This window comes from Stylophora pistillata, chromosome 1 (genome assembly GCF_964205215.1).
Source record: "Stylophora pistillata chromosome 1, jaStyPist1.2, whole genome shotgun sequence".
NCBI lineage: Eukaryota > Metazoa > Cnidaria > Anthozoa > Scleractinia > Pocilloporidae > Stylophora > Stylophora pistillata.
The window spans coordinates 20,589,297-20,611,902 of record NC_142519.1 but is presented as its reverse complement, the minus strand read 5'-3'; the positions used below and the strand labels follow the sequence as shown (position 1 = coordinate 20,611,902).

At 37.9% G+C, this 22,606-nt stretch overlaps 1 protein-coding gene across 6 annotated transcripts in view; it reads right to left on the bottom strand.

Annotated features, from left to right (window-relative positions):
* LOC111329136 (uncharacterized) overlaps positions 1 to 22,606 on the bottom strand; it is a 118,839-nt gene that overhangs the window by 62,534 nt on the left and 33,699 nt on the right. For 5 of the 6 annotated variants that reach the window (XR_015994712.1, XM_088743360.1, XM_088743372.1 and 2 more), the window contains 2 exons: positions 8,747 to 8,824; positions 8,204 to 8,307 (listed from right to left, as the gene is read on the bottom strand). Coding sequence is in view for 5 of the 6 variants with exons in the window: in XM_088743360.1 (XP_088599486.1) it covers positions 8,204 to 8,307; positions 8,747 to 8,824 (182 nt within the window). In the remaining variant the exon portion in view is untranslated. The remainder of the gene's footprint in view (positions 1 to 8,203; positions 8,308 to 8,746; positions 8,825 to 22,606) is intronic. The other variant, XM_088743365.1, reaches the window with a different exon arrangement.

The following is a 22,606-nucleotide window of genomic DNA, read 5'->3' as shown; positions in this document are numbered from 1 at the left end:
TCTTACATTGTAAGCAGTGTTGTTTATTTGATGTAATTTGTGAAATAAGCCAGTCATGTCCAATTAAAAAATTTTCAGAAAAAACCCTTGCTTTCAATTTTTTGTAATGTAATATGTACAACCTGTGACAATGTATTTACAGTTGCTATTATGCACGTTACCATCAGAAAAACTTATCCCCAAAGATGAAGCCCTTGGCCCTGGTTGTTCAAAAGCTGGATAAACCTACATGTATCTACCCGAAAAAATCGCTAAACAGCAGATAAGTGTTAGTAAAACTATGGTGTTTATTCCTATTGGATAGATACTTTAGTTCTTACATAATCTGGATTCTACTGGTTACCACACCTTAACCGCAGACACGTGATTCTCCATATATTTATCGGCAGTATTCTAATAAAGCAGTTGTGTAGAGCACTTGGTCTGTGCATACGTTACTCTATAGTAGTATACATCGAACCCTAATACACAACAAAAACCTACTACGCTATCCACTGGATAGCAATTTATTAGTGGGTAGAGTGCACCTGCTTTCAAACAACCATGGCCTAGTTTGAAAGTACAAAAGTTTACATTTTCGTTGTGCATAAATCCAAAACAAAGAATGCCCAAGGAAAAGTTTGAGAATCTATAATCTTTCTTTTTCTTTCTTTCTTTTTATAATCTTTCTCAAGAGATGTACTTCAAGATTAAAGGTGGTGGGGAGGTGAACATGTGGACAAAGTTTGACCCAAAGCAACTGGTGAATCGGAAATGCGACAGACGGATATTTTTGCTGAAATCTGATGCAAAAAAATGGCAATAATAATAATAATCGAACAACAACAAACATATGAAACATATGAGTGAACTGCGGTTATGAGACGTATATAAGCGGTTATGAGACGTATCTGCGCTGCACTAGTATCGCAGAGGTCAGTGGTTCGAATCCCGTACAGGCCTGAAATTTTTTTCAGGTCTGATTTCCACTATTGCTCAAATAGTGCTTTACTGCGAAGGATCGTTCTTATATACGTCTCATAACCGCAGTTCACTCATATGTTTCATATGTTTGTTGTTGTTCGATTTATCATCTACGGGTTTATATCGAATTAATTTGATGGCCTGCTCCCAGTTGGCTTGTTAGCTCAATTGGTAGAGCGCTGCACTAGTATCGCAGAGGTCAGTGGTTCGAATCCCGTACAGGCCTGAAATTTTTTTTTTTTTTTTTTTTTTTTTTTTTCAGGTCTGATTTCCACTATTGCTCAAATAGTGCTTTACTGCGAAGGATCGTTCTTATATACGTCTCATAACCGCAGTTCACTCATATGTTTCATATGTTTGTTGTTGTTCGATTTATCATCTACGGGTTTATATCGAATTAATTTGATGGCCTGCTCCCAGTTGGCTTGTTAGCTCAATTGGTAGAGCGCTGCACTAGTATCGCAGAGGTCAGTGGTTCGAATCCCGTACAGGCCTGAAATTTTTTTCAGGTCTGATTTCCACTATTGCTCAAATAGTGCTTTACTGCGAAGGATCGTTCTTATATACGAATAATAATAATGCTTACAATGCCAATAACTTCGGATTTTAGTCAAATTGGGTATTTATGGTTACCCTGCACACAAAGCTTAATTAAAAACCACTTTTTATTTGCAAACAAGTGAGCTATTTCTTTGTCTTTTTCTTATTCTTATTTTTTTGGGCAATCAACAACATTGTGATGCCCCCTCATTGGCTTCTTACATGCTGTACAATTACGGCCAGCTGTTGTTTCCTCGCTCTGCTTCTTTCCTTTCTCTGGAACTTTAGTAACTGTTAACACAAAGAGAAACTGAAATTCAAACCTTTGACTAGAACTTGTAATCGATTTTGCCCCAAATTAGGGACTGGTACTAGCAGTGTTTGCAGTGACAAGCAAATAGGAAAAAACTGCGATGACACTTCAGTTGCATTGTGCACGTAGGTTGATCACTTAACCATGTGAAGACTGGAGGCTGGACAATTCAGTTACTTTCTTCATGCTTTCACAGAATGAAACTGAAATTATTAGAACAATTTGTTGTGTTTTGCATCTCATTGATACCTGGTGTGGTTGGAGGGACATCTATTTCAGTATGAACTGTCGGGAAAGCGGTAATTCCGAAGCTGTCTCGCTCTAAATATGGAATTGATAGAGCTTCTTGGTCCTTCAACAACGTGTACTTTCGAACAAAATCATCTGGCTTGAAATGCTTCGAGCATATCACAGACCTCTTCGGTGGCTCCCATTTAGCACGCTTCAGTCTCACAAAATCTATCCATCTCTTCCTTCGTTTCTTCGCCTCTAGACGCTCATCGCCGTAAACGGTATCGCATGGGGCGCTATTCCATTCTCCAAGCTTCTAACGTTACCACAACCTCCAACACATCTGTGCGGCATTTTTGCGACCAATATCGATCTAACCTTCCAAACATAACGAGTGAAATGTTCGAAATGGCGCGAAATACAGATTGTTGGGTTCTTGAAGTGACGTCACATTGCACGCCAGACCCTTGATCCTTGAACCCCGGTCGCGAGCCAAAATGGCGGCGATTTCAATGCAACTTTCCGTACTTCAACGAGGAATAAAAATTCACGGATCTCACCAAATCCAACAACTTTTTCAAAGAGATACTCACCAAAGCATGAAGATTCTTTAAGCGAAAAAAATTTGGGGTTAGGTGTACTTTTAACGTGGGGTGCCTCGGGGTAGTGTCTTAGGCCCGATTCTTTTTAATATATTTGTTAACGATCTCTTCTATCATATAAAGAGAGCTAAGCTAGATGCGTATGCTGACGACCATCAAATTTATTTCTCAGACAATGTTCCAATTGCACTTGAAGAATGCTTGGGTAAGGAAGTTGAAAAAGCAAATCAATGGTACAATGACAATGGTATGACTGTCAACGAAACTAAACATTAGGCCTTGATCCTTGGTGATAAAGAGTATACATTCTCCTTTCAAGTGAAAGAGTCAATCGACATATTTGGTATGAACATTGACAACAAACGTCAGTTTGATAAACACGTATCTTCGATATGAAAAAAGATCAATACAGTCGAACCTCGATTATCCGGACCAGTCGGGACCTCGGTAAATAGTCCGGATAATCAAGAGTCCAGATAATCGAAAATATGATCATTTATGAGATAGAAACGTACGCAAAAGTATACAGCAAAGAAAACATCATTTTAACTGTGAAATCTACACAGCCTGTATGTGTTTACATATAAAAACTTTCAGTTCAGGTATTTACAAACGTCTAAAATGTTCAAGCATGTTTGTTTTCTTCAAAGACTTGTAGCCTGATCGCATTGCATTTGCCAAGTCCAACATTCGTCTTAGCTTCATTGACTACACAGGGTCAATATCGTTTTGTGATTCCATCCACGACGAGTAGTTTTTGAAACATTGCGCTGCCTCTTTATTCGATGCTAGTTTCTCGTCCCCGCCCTCAGTTTCCTCATCGCCACATACACTTTCGCTTTCCGTCGTATCTCCGACAACGGTGGCTGAAATCTCTTCATCAGACGTTTGCAGTGAATTCGGGAGCTCGTTTTCCAGATTAAGCCAGTCTTCCACATCGCGAGCATTAGGCATTTCCTCATTGTCAAATTGCTGTACATGTTCCAACAGTTCGACCATGGACTCAGCGATATTATACTCTCTGAATTCGGGCTGTGATTTTGGCTCACTGTTGTCCGAGGTTTGAAAAGCGCACAGGATAATACGTCGTTTTAACAGTCTTTTCAAAGGATTAGTGGGCTTTTTGCGACTTTGAGTTTTCACGATCACAACTAATTAATATTCATGGAAAATTGGGACCAGAGAAAAAGTCCGGATAATCGAATAGTCCGGATAATCGAATAGTCCGGATAATCGAGGTCCGGATAATCGAAGTTCCACTGTTATCAGTTAAATGTCATAATAAGATTTAGGAAACTGATCTCTAAAGCCACTTTGGTCAAATTGAATAAGGCCTTCATCTTACCGCATTTTCAATATTGTTCATCGGTGTGGCATTTCTGTAGTGTACGAAACACCGAGAAACTAGATGCTCTTAATAAAAGAAGTCTTAGGTTCATTCTAAATGATGTTGAATCTACATATAATACTTTATTGGACAAAGTCAACTGTGTTCCTTTATATAACAGAGGTATACACAATATGTTAACTGTACTTTACCAAGTTTATTTCTAACTAAGCATCCTATCTACATGAAGAATATGTTTACTTTCCGTAATACCACTTATAATTTACGCGGTAACTACATTCTGAAACTCCCTGTTGCTAAGACTACTTCGTATGGCCTTCGCTCTTTTTGTTATCATGCCGTTAATCTATGGAATGCTCTACCGGACAATGTTCGAACCTTGAAACTTAATGACTTTTAAAAAGCATTTGCTAGCCTTGAATTAATGTAATATTAGAACATATTGTATATATTGAATTCATATAGTACTTTTAAATATTCAAAAATCTATTTATTTCATTTTAGCCGTTAATTATAAAATATTGCACAGGATTGTTTTTTGTAATCATGTTATTGTATATCATGTCGATTTCTTTTGGTATTTGTTATTTTTCTCTCGGAAAAATGAGTTTTTAAAAGCTACGAGAAAAAATAAAGTTGATGTATGTATGTATGTATGTATGTATGTATGTATGTAATACAAGCTTTCTGCGGGTCTTAGTTTTCGTAATTGCGAAAACTAAGAGGGGTCTTAGTTTTCGAAATTACGAAATTGCGTAAAATTGGTAAAAAAAAAAACTGTTCCACAGACCGCTCATTCATTTTGCCGATTTCATTTCATACCTCTAAAAATTCCTCATTTTTAGAAGCATGAAGATTCCCGCCTTTAAAGATTCTCCATTTTAAAGATTCCCGCTTTTAAAGTTTCCCGCTTTTAAAGTTTCCCGCTTTTTAATATCCCTGTTGCTAAGACTACTTCGTATGGCCTTCGCTCGAACAGGGATATTCAGATTCCCGCTTTTTAAGATTCACGCCTCCCGCTTTAAAAGATTCCTCAGCTTAAAGATTCCTGCTTTTGAAGAGTCCCGCTTTTAAGGATTCTCCTCTATAAAGATTCCCCATTTTAAAGATTTTTCATTTTAAAGATTCCCGATTTTAAAGATTGTCCATTTTAAAAATTTTCCATTTTAAAGATTCCCGCTTTTAAAGATTGCCCATTATAAAGATTGCCCATTTTAAAGATTTCCCATTTTAAAGATTGCCCATTTTAAAGATTCCCGCTTTTAAGGTTTCCCGCTTTTAGAGATTCCTGCTTTTAAAGATTCCCTCTTTTTAAGATTCACGCCTCCCGCTTTCAAAGATTCCTCAGTTTAAAGATTCCCGCTTTAAGGGAGTCTCGCTTTTAAGGATTCTCCTCTATAAAAATTCCCCATATTAAAGATTATCCATTTTAAAGATTCCCGATTTTAAAGATTGCCCATTTTCGATTCAAGGTTCCCGCTTTTAAAGATTCTTCGTTTTAAAGATTCCCTATTCCCCGTTCCCTGTTTCACGTTCCCCATTCCTCATCCCGCCGTTCCTCATCTTCTAACTTAAAGATAGCCCTCAATGCCCCGGATGATCACAAGATGATCATCTTCCGGAAAGGAGGAAACTCAAGATCCATGCATAACCAAAGAGATAAACAGATTTTAAGTACATTAACTTTACAATGCTATCGAGGCTCTCTAAATGAATAGTTAGTAAATAAATCCCTTCGGGCGGCTGATATGTCCGCTGTTAATGTCCAATAAATGAATACTTGGCCGAGAAACGAAGCTTCGAGGGCAAATATGAAATTTTGATGACAATCTCTCAGCCAAAGACATTATCAGCCGACATACCAGCAAGCCAGAACGGGGTTTATTTATTTTATAACCCTCACATTAAATTTCACATCGCAATTTAACTGCGCGTAAACACAGTAAAATAGCCAGTGGTGATCTGATGGCGAATGCGCGTGATTTGACGCAAGCGAGCAGAAAAAAAAACCAGTTTGGTTTCCTTCCATGTAAATAGGAGAACGGAAAAGTTGAAACTCTTGTGTTGACTGTGTTTCTTTTTCACGGAAAAAATCGGAGGACAAATATCGACGCGTACGGGGCCGGGATTATTGCGTGATAACTGTCCTGTGATTTTGGACCACGTGACGTAAAGTAACTAATAAAATCACGCCAAAATTAACGGGTGGGTTATAATAAGAATTTTTTTGCGTTAACTTGAATATTGTGATGAAATTTTGTGGGCCGAGGCCAGGAACGTGTTCGATAATTGAGTCAGTTTGCTAGACATAACGTCTCGTAGTCACGTTCGACGCACTAAAAACTACTATAAAACGAATACCAGAATTGTAAAAACGTGTAAAATGGTATATAAAAGTCACTTGTAAAAATGTAGCGGAATTCCAAATCGATTTCGATCAATTACGATCCTCATCAGTAGTACTCCGCCATGTTTAAAATACTCATAAATAAATATCGACAATTATTTATGAGTATTTTAAACATGGCGGAGTACTACTGATGAGGATCGTAATTGATCGAAATCGATTTGGAATTCCGCTACATTTTTACAAGTGACTTTTATATACCATTTTACACGTTTTTACAATTCTGGTATTCGTTTTATAGTAGTTTTTAGTGCGTCGAACGTGACTACGAGACGTTATGTCTAGCAAACTGACTCAACTTGAATATTTTTATCACTATATTGACTGTTAATGATTTTTTTTCTTCTTTCTAATTGCTGCGTGATAAACGAAAGAATAGGCAACATTTTTCTAGGTGGGTGTGGAGATTTTCCTCTCCTAAATGCTGTTATGGTATTATCAAGCATGAAAAAGCTTCAAAGTGCTCAATTTGGGCGTCAACCATGTGTTGAAGACGTAAATTTTGTAACTGATAATGGAGTCTATTTTTTGTGCATTGTTAGGTGGAATTTTCATAAACGTGCATATTGTGTCGACCGGCTATACTAGAAGTTCACCGAAACCGCGATACATTTTTATATTTCCATACTCCTCTACCCTATTTTAGTTATGCAGTAAATGGCTTGAACCCGGGGGTAACTGACGTAGTGTGGTGATAGGTTTGTGGGCTACGCGGATATTGTTAAAGCAGAAATTGTGATGCAGAACATCGAGGAACGCGCCCTTTCGACTTGCCGACAAACGATACCGCTTTGGTTACGTTACGTTGACGACACATTCACCGCCGTTCGACACGACGAAATCGACGCATCACAAACGACCGAAAAATAACGACCTAACTTTACCGACAGATCTAAACAGAACAATCACGACCGACTTACGTCACTTGAGTCTTACAGCTAATAACATCACGGCAAAACCTACCGATCATTTTACACGAACTGGAATAAGAACATTCTACTGACAACAATCATTCACTTGACTCTGATGATGACTTCCGCACAGGTTGTCGAAACGTCAGTCACTACCACCGACAACAGTCCTTCTCAGGACTACACTCACCCGGATGATCAGACTACACCTCCTATTTTAGTTAGTCTGAATAGAACTATCATGGGAAAGAAGTTGGAATTTTGCGCTGAGCCGAGATAAAAAGTTGCATGGTTATGGTCATGGCGACAGGGGCAAAGTAAGCGTCAAACTTAAAAATTATTTTCGGCGTCAAAAACCGTTAAAAAAGAAAAACTTACGTAATTTATTCTCTCAAAGGATCGATCTAAATATCCGAAGAAAAACAAATTCCTCCAACATGAGTTTTGTGAAAAGATGAGTAATTCAGTCTGTGCCATTTTTGATGATCGGCGCTGTTAAAAACGGGCCTTCGAGCGCTGAAGCAATTTTCTTTCGGAAAAAAATCATTTTACATTATTTCGAAAAACCAAGGTGATTTCGTTTACTTTTAGACTAGGACAAATTCATGGGGAAAGTTTGAAAGAATCGATTTTTTTTAACCAAAACGGATCGGACTGCTTTTACAAAAACTGCTGCTTTTGTCTTCCTTGATACTCTCTTTCTTGGCTAGGTAAGGCTTTTCCTGGTCTTGAGTCTAATGCATTGCCAATGGAGTGCCAAAATGCCTGCGTTGACCACAAAAGGCACGCGTAGTACGGGCCCATATTGCAATTTGCTGCGAATGGCTTTAAAATTAATCATGCAAGTGTGTCAATCGCGATTGAAGTAAATACTGTGGTTATACTAACCCGTACCATCAGGAAGTTCCGTTACGACTGAAGACTCCGATCCTTGTTCTGGTGGTGGTTCTCTATCAAGTGTTAAAGACGTTCCTAGCCCCTCCACTCTAAAACTAAATGCAAGTGACCATGTGAAAATTAATCACAAAATTAAGGTTATTAATAAGATGAACCTCGTTTGATCCACTGCAGATCATGGTCGACAACCGCAGAATACATATGAATAAATGCCAAATGCAAGTAGTTGTGCCGAAAGCGTTGCATCATTGATCCCACAAAAAATGTTTGAAAAGGATGATGTTGTACTAAATTAACGATCCTCATCAGGAGATATACTAACAAGAACTTGGCAAAGTAACGTTTTTTCATTGTTGTGGACATTTTATATTGTTTTTGTCCTTTTCTTCCTCACATATTTCGGTATGATGGTCATGGAGTTATTTATGTAAACTAGAAGGACCGTGGAATTCGCGGAAGCAGTCTTAGAGAGCACAAATACATGCGAAGCAAGATTTCAGAATTTTAGCCAAAATATCGTAGTTGTTCTGTTACCTTTCAAAATACGTGTCTGACATTCTTTCTTCTGCGGTTAATCCCTGCACATCCACGCCTAAGGAGGATGTTTCTAACCTGAAAAATATGCTACTTTTCAACAATTTCTCACAGGTAGGATATAATCCAAAAGTATATCAGACTTTGTATCTCTAGAAAGCTTACGATTAGCAATAAAATGTTTCATACTTTACAAGCCAACTGTAACAAAACATATAGGGGGAGGAGGGGGGAAGAGAATCAAGGCAACTTTAATGTAAACATAATCTCTTGATCATTCAGAGCCACTGACCATAGATATCGAGAATCTACCGACAGTTACAAGGTCTCGTTATTCATTTCATTTTCCTAAAGAATCTTTTTGATGAATTTTTTCAAAAATTATATCAAAAGTTTTATTGCTCTTCAATTTTTCCAAAAAATTGAAAAGTTCAGTATACGCCTAAATGGCAGTTGTCCCCCCGCCACCCCCCCTCCCCTGTAAATAAATAAAAAATTGTGCAACTTCGGCAACTTCGTACACCGCAACGCAATGCAATCCCACTTTTAAATTTTGTGTGCTAGCAGACGGTCCTTTCATCTCGCTTAAAATCTAAAATTCTTGTTATGTTGTTACGTTCAAGTCTGAATAGTGACCCGTTGAAATAATGTAGTTTGTAGCTTTTTCGCAAAGATAAATAAAGGTCAACTTAAATGGCCAATAAAAAGGCATGCCATATACATTTGCAGATCATGATATACATCATCTTTTACTTAAATTCCTCCAATAACTATCTTTATTACATCGCTCGCAGCATCCGTGGGCAAGATAAAGCGAATCCTGTCTTCTGATTGGCTACCAGAGCGGGCAAGATGGGCTCATCTTGCCCGCTCAGGATTGCCCACATTGATCCCGTGCGTGAAAAAAATACAATTAGAACTACGTTTGTAATTCTTGTACAATTTCAGCGATGGAAACACAAAAAAAGGTAGAAGACAGTCAAAACAAAGAAAACAGAAACCACTCTCGTGAGTTTGTCGTGCTACACACACTGTTGGCTTTCTTTCGTGGCTCTCGAAGGAGACAAGTCATTCGTAATTCTTATTAAAGCAAAATATTTTTGCGATATAATGAATCCTTTTTTAATCAGGCTTGTTCGCTCAAGATGATGATATCAGCCTCGTTCTTTTTTCCCATTTTTATGGACCTTGATTTCGTCTCGGTCCATAAAAATGCAAAAAAAAAAAAAAACGCGGCGAATATCAAGCCATCTTAACCTCACGCTTGGTTAATAACCCATATATCTTGACCCACTTTAAGCGGCACGTCCAGGTTGGAAAGAGTTCGGGCTATTATGACAAATATACAATGCGAACCGCTGAGCAGCTGTCATGGTCTGTTTTATTATCTAGAGAAAGTTCGGTTATAAATACTTACAAATCAAAATATTCATCATCCTAAAGCTTTATCCTCACGTTACATCGGGGTATATGTGGCATAAATTTTACTGTAACATATATAACGGTTTAATTTGCTAAATCGAGGTTCCACTATGACTTCTTGCGTGATAGCCGTTCAAAGGATCGCACTGCATTTTTTGTCCTATTTCAACCTGAACCTGGACGCACCACTTATGGCGGGCCAAGAGAGAAACTTTGAGGAATTAAACTACAAGGATAAAGCTATAAGATGACATATATTTTTATTCGTAAATACATATACCAGACCTTTCTTTAGACCTTTTAATAGGCCGTGAGAGGCGTTCAGCGGTTCACATTGCATTTCTGACATAATTGCCCGAGCTCTTTCCATGGGCCAAGATAGACAATTGAAGGAATTAAACAACATGGATAGGGCTTAAACATGATGTACATTATGATCTGTAAATATGTATGGTAGACCTCTACAAAAGCCACTGAAGTTGACCCTTATGTTACCTTTGTGAAAAAGATACAAAGTGCACAATTTCAACGGGTCACTAGTCAGACTTAAACTACGATCAACATAACCGTAAATACTAAAACATGGAATGACCTAAGTCCACCTAGAACCACCTTCAAAGTACTGTTTTTGTCATTGAGTCATTTTTGTGATAATGTTGTTGACGAATGTAAAATGCACACGGGAAATGTTGTCTTGTTTCGCGAGTTCCCATTTTAAGTATAGAAGTCATTTTGCAGAGCGATATTCTGAAAACCCTTACTACTCTCGAATAATCAATGCACAGCAAATAAAAGATTGTTCTCTACTCTCATAGATTACGTTTTAAGTTTGAAAATTGGTGGATGGGAACCTTTTGAAAGGTTGTAGTCGAAATTTCGTTCAAAAATGGCTCCAAAAATGGAGTTAGCCATTGTCTTTAGCCTAGCCATGAATAACAACGCACCTGTCAAACTAAACAATGCCCATCGTTGAAACTCATTCGCTTGTAGAATTATTCACAGCTGCCGCGAATTTTAAAACGGCTAAGTGCATTAGCTGTCAAAGCCTCATTTAAGTTAAGTCATGATGGCGTGCGTCGACCAACAATCTATATGCAATCGGGAGCTCTTTTCAGAGCTCACTCAATCCCCGATCGCCCGGCAATCTATATGCGATCGGGAGCTCTTTTCAGAGCTTAATTTATCCTTGTTCACCCGGCAATCTGTTTGCGATTGTGAGCTCATTTCAGAGCTTACTAAAGCCTCGATCGTCTAACAAACTGTCAGCTCTTTTCAGCTCTTTTCAGAATGCTCTCTGGGATTCTAAGCTTCTCGAAGCGACGAATCCTAAGAGCACTACATAACGGGGGGCTTACGAGCCTTTCACCACGGTCGAAAAAGGCGTAATCGGATGAAGTCAGATGCCTTGCGTAGACGGCGGGAATAAATACCGGTAAATAAGGTTCGGCTTGTGAACAAGTGTTTAAGCATCATCATCATAGTTTATTTAATAAAGCAGGTTGAGGGATAGGCAAGACATTACGTCCTGATGTGGACCTGCACCAATTAAACTATCAATTAATAAAAACCTAATTAGTGAATAAACCGAAAATGGGTATGTAAATAATGGCAATTGAAAGAAATAAATATTAATAACAATACGGAGTAAATTTTAAAAGTATTCAAAGTTAACAGATTTGTTGGACACGCTGCAGGAAGCTTTAGCAAAACTGATAGATTTCAGAATTCTCTTATTTTCCCTGAGTTTTCTCTTGAAAGAAGTTAAGTTTGAACAGTTCTTGATGTCTTCAGGAAGGAGGTTCCAGGATACTGCAGCTCTGTGCTTAAACGAAGACCTTCCCATTTCTGTTCTTGGTCTATGAACCTTAACTTTTAAGGATTTTCTCAAGTCATAAGGAGTCTCGGATTTCACTATTAAGTCATTTAGAGGCTCGATGCTATTTCCATGATAGATATTGTAGGTAATAACTAAAAGTCTCCTAATGTAAAATGAAACAATAGAGTTCCAGTGTGGAGCGTTCATGATGTCATCAATCTGGATGCTATGGGGTAGGTTGTAAATTATTCTAGTAGCTCTTAAATGAATTCGATCAATATCATCCGTCAAGGCTGAAGAACAAGACCCCCAGACTACAAAGCCATACAAAACGCTAGGGATAATAGTTTTATAATAAATGTTTTCTAAGGTTGGTATCGGTAAAAACTTTATCCGATTCAGTACTGCGACTTTGTTGCTGAATGACTTAAACGTTCTCTATGTGCTCCTGCCATAATAGCTTGCTGTCAATTGTCACCCCAAGACATTTAGATGATGATTTGTACTCAATAAAGCTATTACCAAAGGTCAAACGTGGCAAGGGGCCAATAAAGTTCTGGCTAGAAATTATCAGGGCTTCAGATTTCGATTCATTGGCAATTAATCTGTTAGATTGACACAAGGTGTACAGCTGGTCTAGTACAGAATGGAGTGTTAAGATGATATCGTCGATGTTGTTTCCAATTGTAAAAATAGTGGTATCATCGGCAAACATAAATAATTCACCACTAGTTATTGATTCTGGAAGATCGTTTACAAATATTGAAAATAATTTGGGCCCTAGTATTGAGCCTTGGGGAACTCCATGTGTGATGGTTTTGGGCTCGGACTGATATCCTGATATTTGGACAAATTGCTTACGTGCAGACATTAATCGGTAAGCCACGAAAGCAAATCGCCAGATATCCCAATGGCCTTTAGCTTCTCTAGAGAGATGGTATGGTTCACTGTGTCGAATGCTTTTCGAAAGTCAATAAAAAGTACGCCCACTTTCAGGCCCTTGTCTAGCGCATTTTTCCAGGTCTCTGTTAGGTAAAGTAAGAGGCTTTCGTTGAATAATTTTTCCGAAAACCCCACTGTCTATGAGATAACAAGCCTTGTGTGTCCAAATGGTTGTTCAAGGTATCACTGACAACGTATTCTAAGATTTTCCCAGGGATACTGAGGAGGGAGATAGGTCTGTAGTTGTTCACTTCTGTTGGTGAGCCTTTCTTAAATATGGGGTTAACACGTGATAATTTCCAGCTTGAAGGGAAAGATGCATCACATATACTCTTCCTGAAGATTGGTAAAAGACTGTGAATAACGGGGTCACCAATCATGGAGAGGACCCTGGGGGATACTTGGTCTGGACCAGTAGCCTTCTTGGGGCTAGCAGCTTTAATCAGTTTGTTTTTTACCAGTTCCCAGCTTATGTCAGTTTTGTCCCTGGTAGGAGTGACTCTTGTGATAAAGGTGTTTATAGATGACAAGTTCAAAGGGTCAAGTTGCTTAGTGAGATCTTTGCTGACATTCACAAAAAAGTCATTAAAATACTCTGTCTTCTCTAAGTCATGGGTTATTATCTCCTCGTTGTGATCATAGATTGGACCGATGTTTTTAACTTTATGTTTCCTCAAGATTTGGTTGGTCAATTTCCAAAATTCATTAGAATCAGTAGCTTCATTGAATAATTTTTGCCAATAATCAGCTTCAGCACTCCTTAGTAGCTTCTTAACCTCATATCGCTTCTGTTTGTAGAGACTCCATATTTCGGGGTCGCCTGTTGACTTTGCCTTTTTAAGGAGCTTGTATCTTTTGTTCATTTCTTTCCTGATGGAGGTGTTGATCCAAGGAAGAGACTTATCTCTTATTTTAGCATCTCGTGGGGGAAGGTGGTGATGTAGAAATTCATTGTATAGACCTTGCTAAGCGTCTACACTGTCATCGATGTCGTCGAATAAACTAGTTATATGCCAGGGAGCCCGGTCGAAGTCACTTATAAGTTGCCTTGTGTCTAGCGATTTATAATTCCTGGTTGGGATAACTTTGGGTTTTGCATTACCTCTTGCAACTTTGAAGACTGCATCAAGAAAAGTTTGTCAGTATATTCCAGTCCAGGGATAGAACTGTCATAAAAAGCTCCAAGGAAAAGGCAATCCCAAATTAGCGCATTTGTTCCCATGCTCGACTTCGTTGGTTTTTTTCCTTTCGTCGATTCGGAAAAGCTTGCGTTAGAGCAATTCAAAGATTTTCTTTCGTCCTTCATTTATGATAGAAGTAATTTTTCGATGAGCAAATCGAATCCTAAGCGAGAAGTAATAGAAACAACCGCTGCTTATCAATCCATCGTAAGCTTGATATGAAGCGAAATGTTGATTACGTTGTAGCAAGAGACTTCAACTTGACTTTTACAAATACAACACTTGAAATAGCCAGCTTGAAATACGCGCGCTTTAGATGTGATCTTAGAAACAATAGATGAAACGCTAAGTTACGAGGCCTTTGTTTCTAAGCTCCGCCTTGACAAGTTAATGAGCTAAGGCAGTATTCCCTTCGGAGGAAAGCGCGCGTAATCTTCGACCAATGAGAGCCTCCCTGTTTACGCTTCGCCCCTCTATTACAGATCTACAATATTTTCGCCACTGCAAGTAAATGTCGCGAGAACAATAAGCATTCTGCCCAATGTGATGGTTAGGGCCTTTTAGTCCTATAATTGCACTGATAACCCTTGAATGGTTTGAAATGAATTTATCAGTAGACAACAAATGCAACAAAGAAATAGAACTTTACGTGTATAACGTAGCAGCGTATTCCTTAATTCATAGAACATAACAAAACATCTAAAAACCCTTAACAAGTGAATATCTTCTTCAACCTAAATACCCTGCGCATGATTGGCATGGAAACGTTGCGTCATTCTAAGTTCCACTACATATGTACTCAATTGCTGACGACTCTTGGAAAATATCAACAGCTCTGGGGGGAAAATTCGGAGTTTTTCACTTTTATTTCATTTCATGTGAAGATTACGATATTGTGTGGCTGCAAAAATTGAACAAAACGTACTAACACGGCTTTGTGGTAATTCAATGTCTTTGTTAAACAAATACTATAAACTTTTTTTACTCTCGCGAACTCCAAGTTTACAGAAGGTAAAATTGATAATGCCATGTAACTTGTCCCAATGTTGTGGGTAATAAGCGCGATAGGCCTTTCTGATATGATTTTTGGAAAAGGTTCATCAAAAGCATCCTTTAGGAAAAATAAAACGAATTTCGAAATCTTGTAACTGTCGGCGGATTCTCAATATTTATGGTCACTGGCTCTGAATAATTATGTGAATGCCAAAATGAGCACAAAACGGAAAGTTTTGAAACTACTAATTTGCAGCAGCTGTTTCGTGTGAACTCAGCTAAGCGTCTATTAGTGAATGTTTTGTTACCACGGTCTGCTTATCGAGATGTACTAATTTGATCTCGTTCGCTTGAACGCTTTTAGATCAAGAAATTTCCTTGCATATTTTGGGGATGGTGGTAATGGAGTTATTTATGTAAATTAGGAGAGTAGTACTAATTCTGAGGATTCTGGCGCACTCTTCCTGAAGGCCTAAAACATTTTCACCACTCTCAAGTTAATACCAAGTCGTCCTGAGATCGGTCAAAAGTTTTTTAAAAAACTTTTTTTCTGACAAAATGGCTTAAAGAAATATTATATATATTATGTCGTCCAGAGATGGTAAAAAAATTTAAAGGATCTTAGGGAAAATTTCTTTAAGCCCAATTTTTTAGGAACTAATTATTTTAAAAAATATGAGTGAATAAATTGGATCTGAAAAAATTGTCAAAATCTGATGATTCGTCTGGGGATGAATCAGGGTAATGAATTGGAAAAATTAAAGGCTCAGAGCATACCCAAACTGATGCCCGAAAACCCTAGAAACTAGTAAAACAAATCGTTGAAGAGTGTGATAAGAATATTGCCAATCTGAAGAAGAAGGCATTGAAGAATTTTGGCGCGTCATTTTAGGTTGATTTTCTTGCTCGAAGTAACAGTTTAAAACAACTGGCATCGACACGGAAATCAATCAATCCATGCAAAAATTAAAGGGTGCGTTATTGGAAATGAAAGGCGTCAAGTTTATTGAGACATTGAAGGTCACATTGGAGAAAAGGTGAAGGGATTCAGTTTAGGACGGTATATTTCAATTGTCTCCCAAAAACGGCTGTGAATGACTCTGAAATGGACATAGATTTGAGTGTTTCAAGCCCTGAATTCCTTAACAAGGTTGGAAATTGGATTTCCAACTCTCTTTATCAGATTGAACAGCATCATTTTAATATCGTTCTCTACAAACCAATGATGGGACCTTCTTACATTGATCTTCCTGACAAATAAAAGGTAACAAAGAGCTTGATCAAAATACGAAAATAAGATAAGACTTAAGGTCCCCTCTGGTCCATGCTGGAAAAAGTAAAATATTAATTCAATATGATTGTCGTTAATTCTTCGCGAATGGGAAACAGTTTTGGATATTATTCGTGACGTGTAAAAAGGCCAAATAGTTTTACGTGATTGAGTTTTACAAAGGAGTATAGGGGACGTTCGAATGACTCTCGACCAACTGATGAATAAAAGAAAGAAAACCATCTGCGCAGCTCAAAAGAAGAAATGTTTCAAAACAAAAGAAGAAAGAGACAGAAAAAAGTGGTTGTGACAATATATCGAGAAGCCAAAGGCTATCGAGATATTCAATAACCCCCACATGCTTGCCAATAAGCCAAAACATAGATCATCAGGTAAAGAACAATTCACAAATGCCAAAGTCTTCTATACAACACAAGACCTGATGGAACGTCTGACACCATTGTTGACCGGGCACTCAAAGCGCAGGTAATAACAATACATAACTGTAGAATAAAATGTGGCAGATACTTGACCATCTTATCAAACTTTAAGTAACATCAAAGACTAATATGACGCGTATGTCAAACGACACCTGCTATAAAATAATCTGATCATATGATATAAATGGAAATACCAATATTTTTCAATTCCAATGATGAGATAAACAATTCGAAAAGTCATGATTTTACCCCACCTTAAAGCTAGCGTTTAAAATGGAGAAAAATAAAAGATACAGTGTTGCCCTTGATTATATCAGTATGAGTTATAGTTAGCACAGTATATCACCAGCTTTCAACAACAACATTTTTAAAAAAAAGCAATGATAATGGCATACCATGGTACACGATAACATTGCCAAGTGGTTATTTCTCATACACTGATATTAATCATTACATACAACAGATACTCAAATCAAAGGGTCATTCATTAATAGACAATTACTGAGGCATGTGGCATTGTGAGAAATATTGCAGCCACCTGTAATATTTCTCATAATCATGACGAGCTTTGCTCAAGAAAAAAATTCTCAGCAGGCATCGTAAACTGATGCCGAGGTTTGGGGAAGAAGGCGTTGGGTGGATGTCATCACATTAATTACACCACAATGTAATTATACAGATTAGCGCCCACGAATCCACGAGAGATACGCGATTGCGTGCGAGTTAACGCGGGGTCATCTGTTGGCGATGAAAATCAAAATCATGAAATGAAATGAAGTTTGTTGTGCGCGTAATGGTCATAAAATACTGCGTTTTCTCTGTTTCTGCCTTTTTCCTTAAAACGACATCTTTAATCACGTAGTCTTTCAAAGATCCTTCCTTTTCACAGAAGAGGCAATACCGGCGAGGCGCCGTATTCGAAAAAGCCTCTCTTTCGATTATTTAGGTATGATTCTTTCGCTTGGTTTGCCATAAAACAGTAACAAAAGATATCGCAATTTTCATGTGCCGTACGACCTGAATAACAACCGTATCGAATTTCCAGTATTGCGTCACTTGGTGGATCGATCAGTGTTCACGCTTTGCGATCGTAGTACACGATGTTATTGTTTTGGTACAAAACCTGTGGCGGTCACACGACTTGGCCTCGTATCCTGGTTAAATTCTTACCAATTTTATAATATTAAACCTCGACGAGATTTTTCATGTCGAAATGTCGAAAAGCATCATGTTTTCGATTTCGAAACCATTCGAAATGAAGTCATAGAGGCAGTCGGATTTTCGACGTGCGGCTTTCCACCGGCTAACTTAACCACGCAGAGTCTTTGCAGGATTACAAGTGCCACACTTGACCCTTGCAAGCATTGGTATCTACTTTTGAAAGAGGTATGTGACGTTCGTTTGCGTAAATATTTCATATGCGATGTATTTAAGATATTTCCCGACCAAATCCAAAATGTGGCGACGCGGGAACTTCAGCCGGCCAAATCATCGTTCGGAGTAGTGGGGTTAGCCAGGATTCCCGACCTCGTTCACGTTGTGTTCACGTTCGGTCTAATAGCTGGTCTATCTTCTTCGTAATAAAATAATACCCGACGAACTTATTAAATCTGCGGGAGTTATGACTATCGTAAATCTGGTGAACTCCGCCACACTAGACTTTGAGCCCGAAGGCGCGAAAAATTTATCTTTTGGCGTCAAACTCAGTCACGACTCCGAAGAGCTCGCTTCCTAATTTACCGAAAGATCAGCCAGAGTAAATTTCCTTGGAGTAGAACTGAAGAAGCTTCAAACACAGATTTCTCATCTCGAATCAGCATGGAGTCAATTTTACAGACCCCTTTTTTCCACCTCAATGTTCGTACCTTGTCGTGGTGAGGTGGCTTGAGTGCCCCAATGACCAATTGCAATACAATGCCTTTAAAGAATTCAGCTTCAGTTGGTGGGCTGTATTTTCTGCAAGGTAGAGGCCAGACTAACACGAACTTTGTCATTGTAGTTATTGTTATGATTATTATAATTATCATTATTATTAATGATTTTGTTATTGTTATCATTACCTTTATGATTGTGATTGAATCATTTTCAAAATGAAATAGGCTGCTCAATGAGGATGGCATGCTCAGGCAAGTAGATTTTCATTTATTTACCCCCCTCCTCCCAAGTAGAAATTCAAGTGTTTCTGATAGTTTTTCTCTTCAATAGATTGTTAGAATGCAGAAGATTTTCTAAGACACATTGTACAGAGGGCTTGTCTTAAGTAGTTGTTTTCTGATTCAAAACCACCTGCCTAGTTCTGTTTCTCTTGGGTAGTGAGTCCATGGACTGTTGTTATCTGATGGCAGAACTAACAGGTGGATCTGTTTCTCTTGGGTAGTCAGTCCATTATGGGCTGTTGTTATCTGATGGCAGAACCACCAATCTGTTCTGTTTCTCTTGGGTAGTCAGTCTATGGACTGTTGTTATCTGATGGCAGAACCAGTCCCTATTTTTTTCAGCTCTATGCTGTCAGTCTTTTATGGACATTTATTTTTATCTGATGGCAGTTTTAGCTTGCTCTTTTTGTTTTGAAAAATGTGTTGCTTATGCTGTTTGTCACGTATCATCTGTCAGAGGCACTTTGGTCAATCAATGCTATCATTGTCTTCATTATTATTATTGTTAATTCAGCTGCTACTCTTCTCTCTTTCGCACAGGGCCCACTACAGATAGCACTAGCTTAATGAAGTCCCAAAACCTTTCACAATGAGCCAACTCAAGAATTGCAGTCCTCAACAGTTTCTGGGGTTTTCCTGGCTTTTCTTGAAATTATTTTGTCTCAGTTTCAATTACTTGGATACTCATTCAGCTAGACTAACAATAACACCATTTTGTTCATACATAAACATTGAAATAATCATAATAGTATTGTATTGTATTGTAATCTTTATTTAGACACGATCAATTCATCAGCCTATAAAAATACATATCACATACGCTAAGATATTTAAAATTAAAACTACATACTATAACACTAAAGCTGTTTTCCGTGAATGCCGTGCGTTAGACTTAAAAAATGTCATTGATCTTACGTTTAAATAACCCCAGAGACTCTGTGTTCCTTATATCGCTTGGTAAACTGTTCCATAATGTGGCGCCATTGTAGCTAAAGCTTTTTCTGTAATAATTAGTGCGCGGTAGTGGAACATTAAGCTTATTTTCAGAGTCCCTGAGGTCATAAGCAGAGTCACGCCACGTAAACTTTGAATATAGATACCTTGGAGCTAGCCCGTGCAGACATCTAAACATCATGGTGGCTTTATGGATTTCCTGCTGGCGTGCAAGATTTTTCCACCCTAAAAACTCGAGTAGCTCAGTTGCATCAGCATCATAGTTAGAGAATGTCAACACACGGGCTGCTCTATTCTGCAATTTCTGCAGTTTGTCTCGTAGCGTTTTCCCACAGCTACCCCAAACAATGTCACAGTAATCAAAGTGAGGTTTTACTAAAGCTTGGTAGATGAGATGTAAGGTTGATGCTGGGATCAGGTGCCTAATTCGCTTTAGGGCCCCGATACCAGAGGCGATCTTTTTCGTTAGTTTTTCGATGTGACTATGCCAATCGAGTTTATCGTCTATTATTACACCAAGCGATTTTGTAGCTGAAACCTGGCTCACTTGAGTATTGTTCATTCTAATTGTTGGTGAAGCTGTGAGAGTATTCAGTCTCTGCCTCGACCCTATTAGCATGAATTCGGTTTTAGTCATGTTCAACGTGAGTTTGTTCGCTTGTAGCCAGTTGAAGACGTTTTCTAGGTCTTCATTTAGACAAAACTGAACGTTCTCAAGATTGCTTCCCGCATATGTGAGGTGCGTGTCATCGGCATACATTCTCGGTTTACAATTTGATAAGCAATTTGGAAGATCGTTGATATATAATAAGAACAATAATGGACCGAGAATGGTCCCTTGAGGGACGCCGCAAGTCAACGAGTAGCTACTGGATAGCGACCCGTTGACAGAGCATTTTTGTGTTCGGTTTTCCAAATATGACTGAAACCATCTGAAAGATTTTCCATGTATACCATAATAGTTTAGTTTCGATAGAAGGATCTGATGATCAACAGTGTCAAAAGCTTTTTTCAAATCTAGAAAAATGACTCCATTGATTTTCTCGTTATCAATATTAGTAATATAAATGATAATAATAATGATTTGTTATTGTTACTGTTATCATTATCTTTATGATTGTGATCATCATTTTCAAATTGAAATAGGCTGCTCAGTGAGGATGGCATGCTCAGGCAAGTAGATTTTCATTTAATTTCTCCCCCCTCCCCCCAAATGAAAATTCAAGTGTTTTTGATAGTTTGTCTCTTCAATAGATTGTTAGAATGCAGAAGATTTTCTAAGACACTTTGTACAGAGGTCTTAAATAGTTGTTTTCTGATTCAAAACCACCTGCCTGGTTCTGTTTCTCTTGGGTAGTTAGTCCATGGACTGTTGTTATCTGATGGGAGAACTAACAGGTGGATCTGTTTCTCTTGGGTAGTCAGTCCATTATGGGCTGTTGTTATCTGATGGCAGAACCACCAATCTGTTCTGTTTCTCTTGGGTGGTCAGTCTATGGACTGTTGTTATCTGATGGCAGAACCAGTCCCTATTTTTTTCAGCTCTATGCTGTCAGTCTTTTATGGACAGTTATTTTTATCTGATGGCAGTTTTAGCTTGCTCTTTTTGTTTTGAAAAGTGTGTTGCTTATGCTGTTTCTCACGTATCAGCTGTTATTAGTCATAGGGTGACTTTGGTCAATCAATGCTATCATTGTCCTTAGTATTATTATTATTATTAATTCAGCTGCTACTCATCTCTCTTTGACACAGGGCCCACCACAGACAGCACTAGCTTAGTGAAGTCCCAAAACCTTTCACAATGAGCCAACTCAAGAATTGCAGTCCTGAACAGTTTTTGGGGTTTTTCTGTCTTTTCTTAATTTGTTTTTGCCCCAGTTTCAATCACTTGGATACTCATTCAGCTAGACTAACAATAACACATTTTTTTCATAGATAAACATTGAAATAATCATAATAGTAATATAAATGATAATAATAATGATTAGATTAATGGAAATAATCATAGGAATTATAACCATCAGGATAATGAACATTATTTCTCCAACTATTGTAAATATTTTTATCATTGTTATTATTATTATTATCATTATTATTGTCATCATTGTTATTATTATTATTATTATCATTATTATCATTATTATCATTATTATTTTTATCAATGTTATTATGATTTCCATCATGAATTATTAGAGATGCTTGGGAAAAAATGATCTATAGTTCCCTCCAACTCATTATTCTTTCAGTTAAGTGAATTAAGACTTGTGAACAGTTACTGCTTTATTCTGTCATTCCGGATGACCATAGAAATGGTGAAAGTCCGCAGATATTATCCCTCTAAGAGTTTCTCCAGGTGTTTTTTTTCCTCTGAATTTGGTTACAACAGAATGAAGGGCATCAGAGTATAGTGCGCCCAGCTAGACATGAATTGCATTAATATTACAGGGTCATTTTGCTGTATTCAGGGTTTAATCTTAGCCTTCTACAGACAAGTTTGTTCCTCTAAATGCAAAACACATTTTATCGCTTTTAAAACAAACTTACAAAAACTGCAAAGAAACAGCTACTAAATTTATGGAAACATGACGAACAAGTCAACTAGACTGTGTACTACACATCATTGAAATCAAAGTATCACTTTAGGAACATAAAATCGCAAGGTCAGTTTCCCATTTCTAGTGCCTGA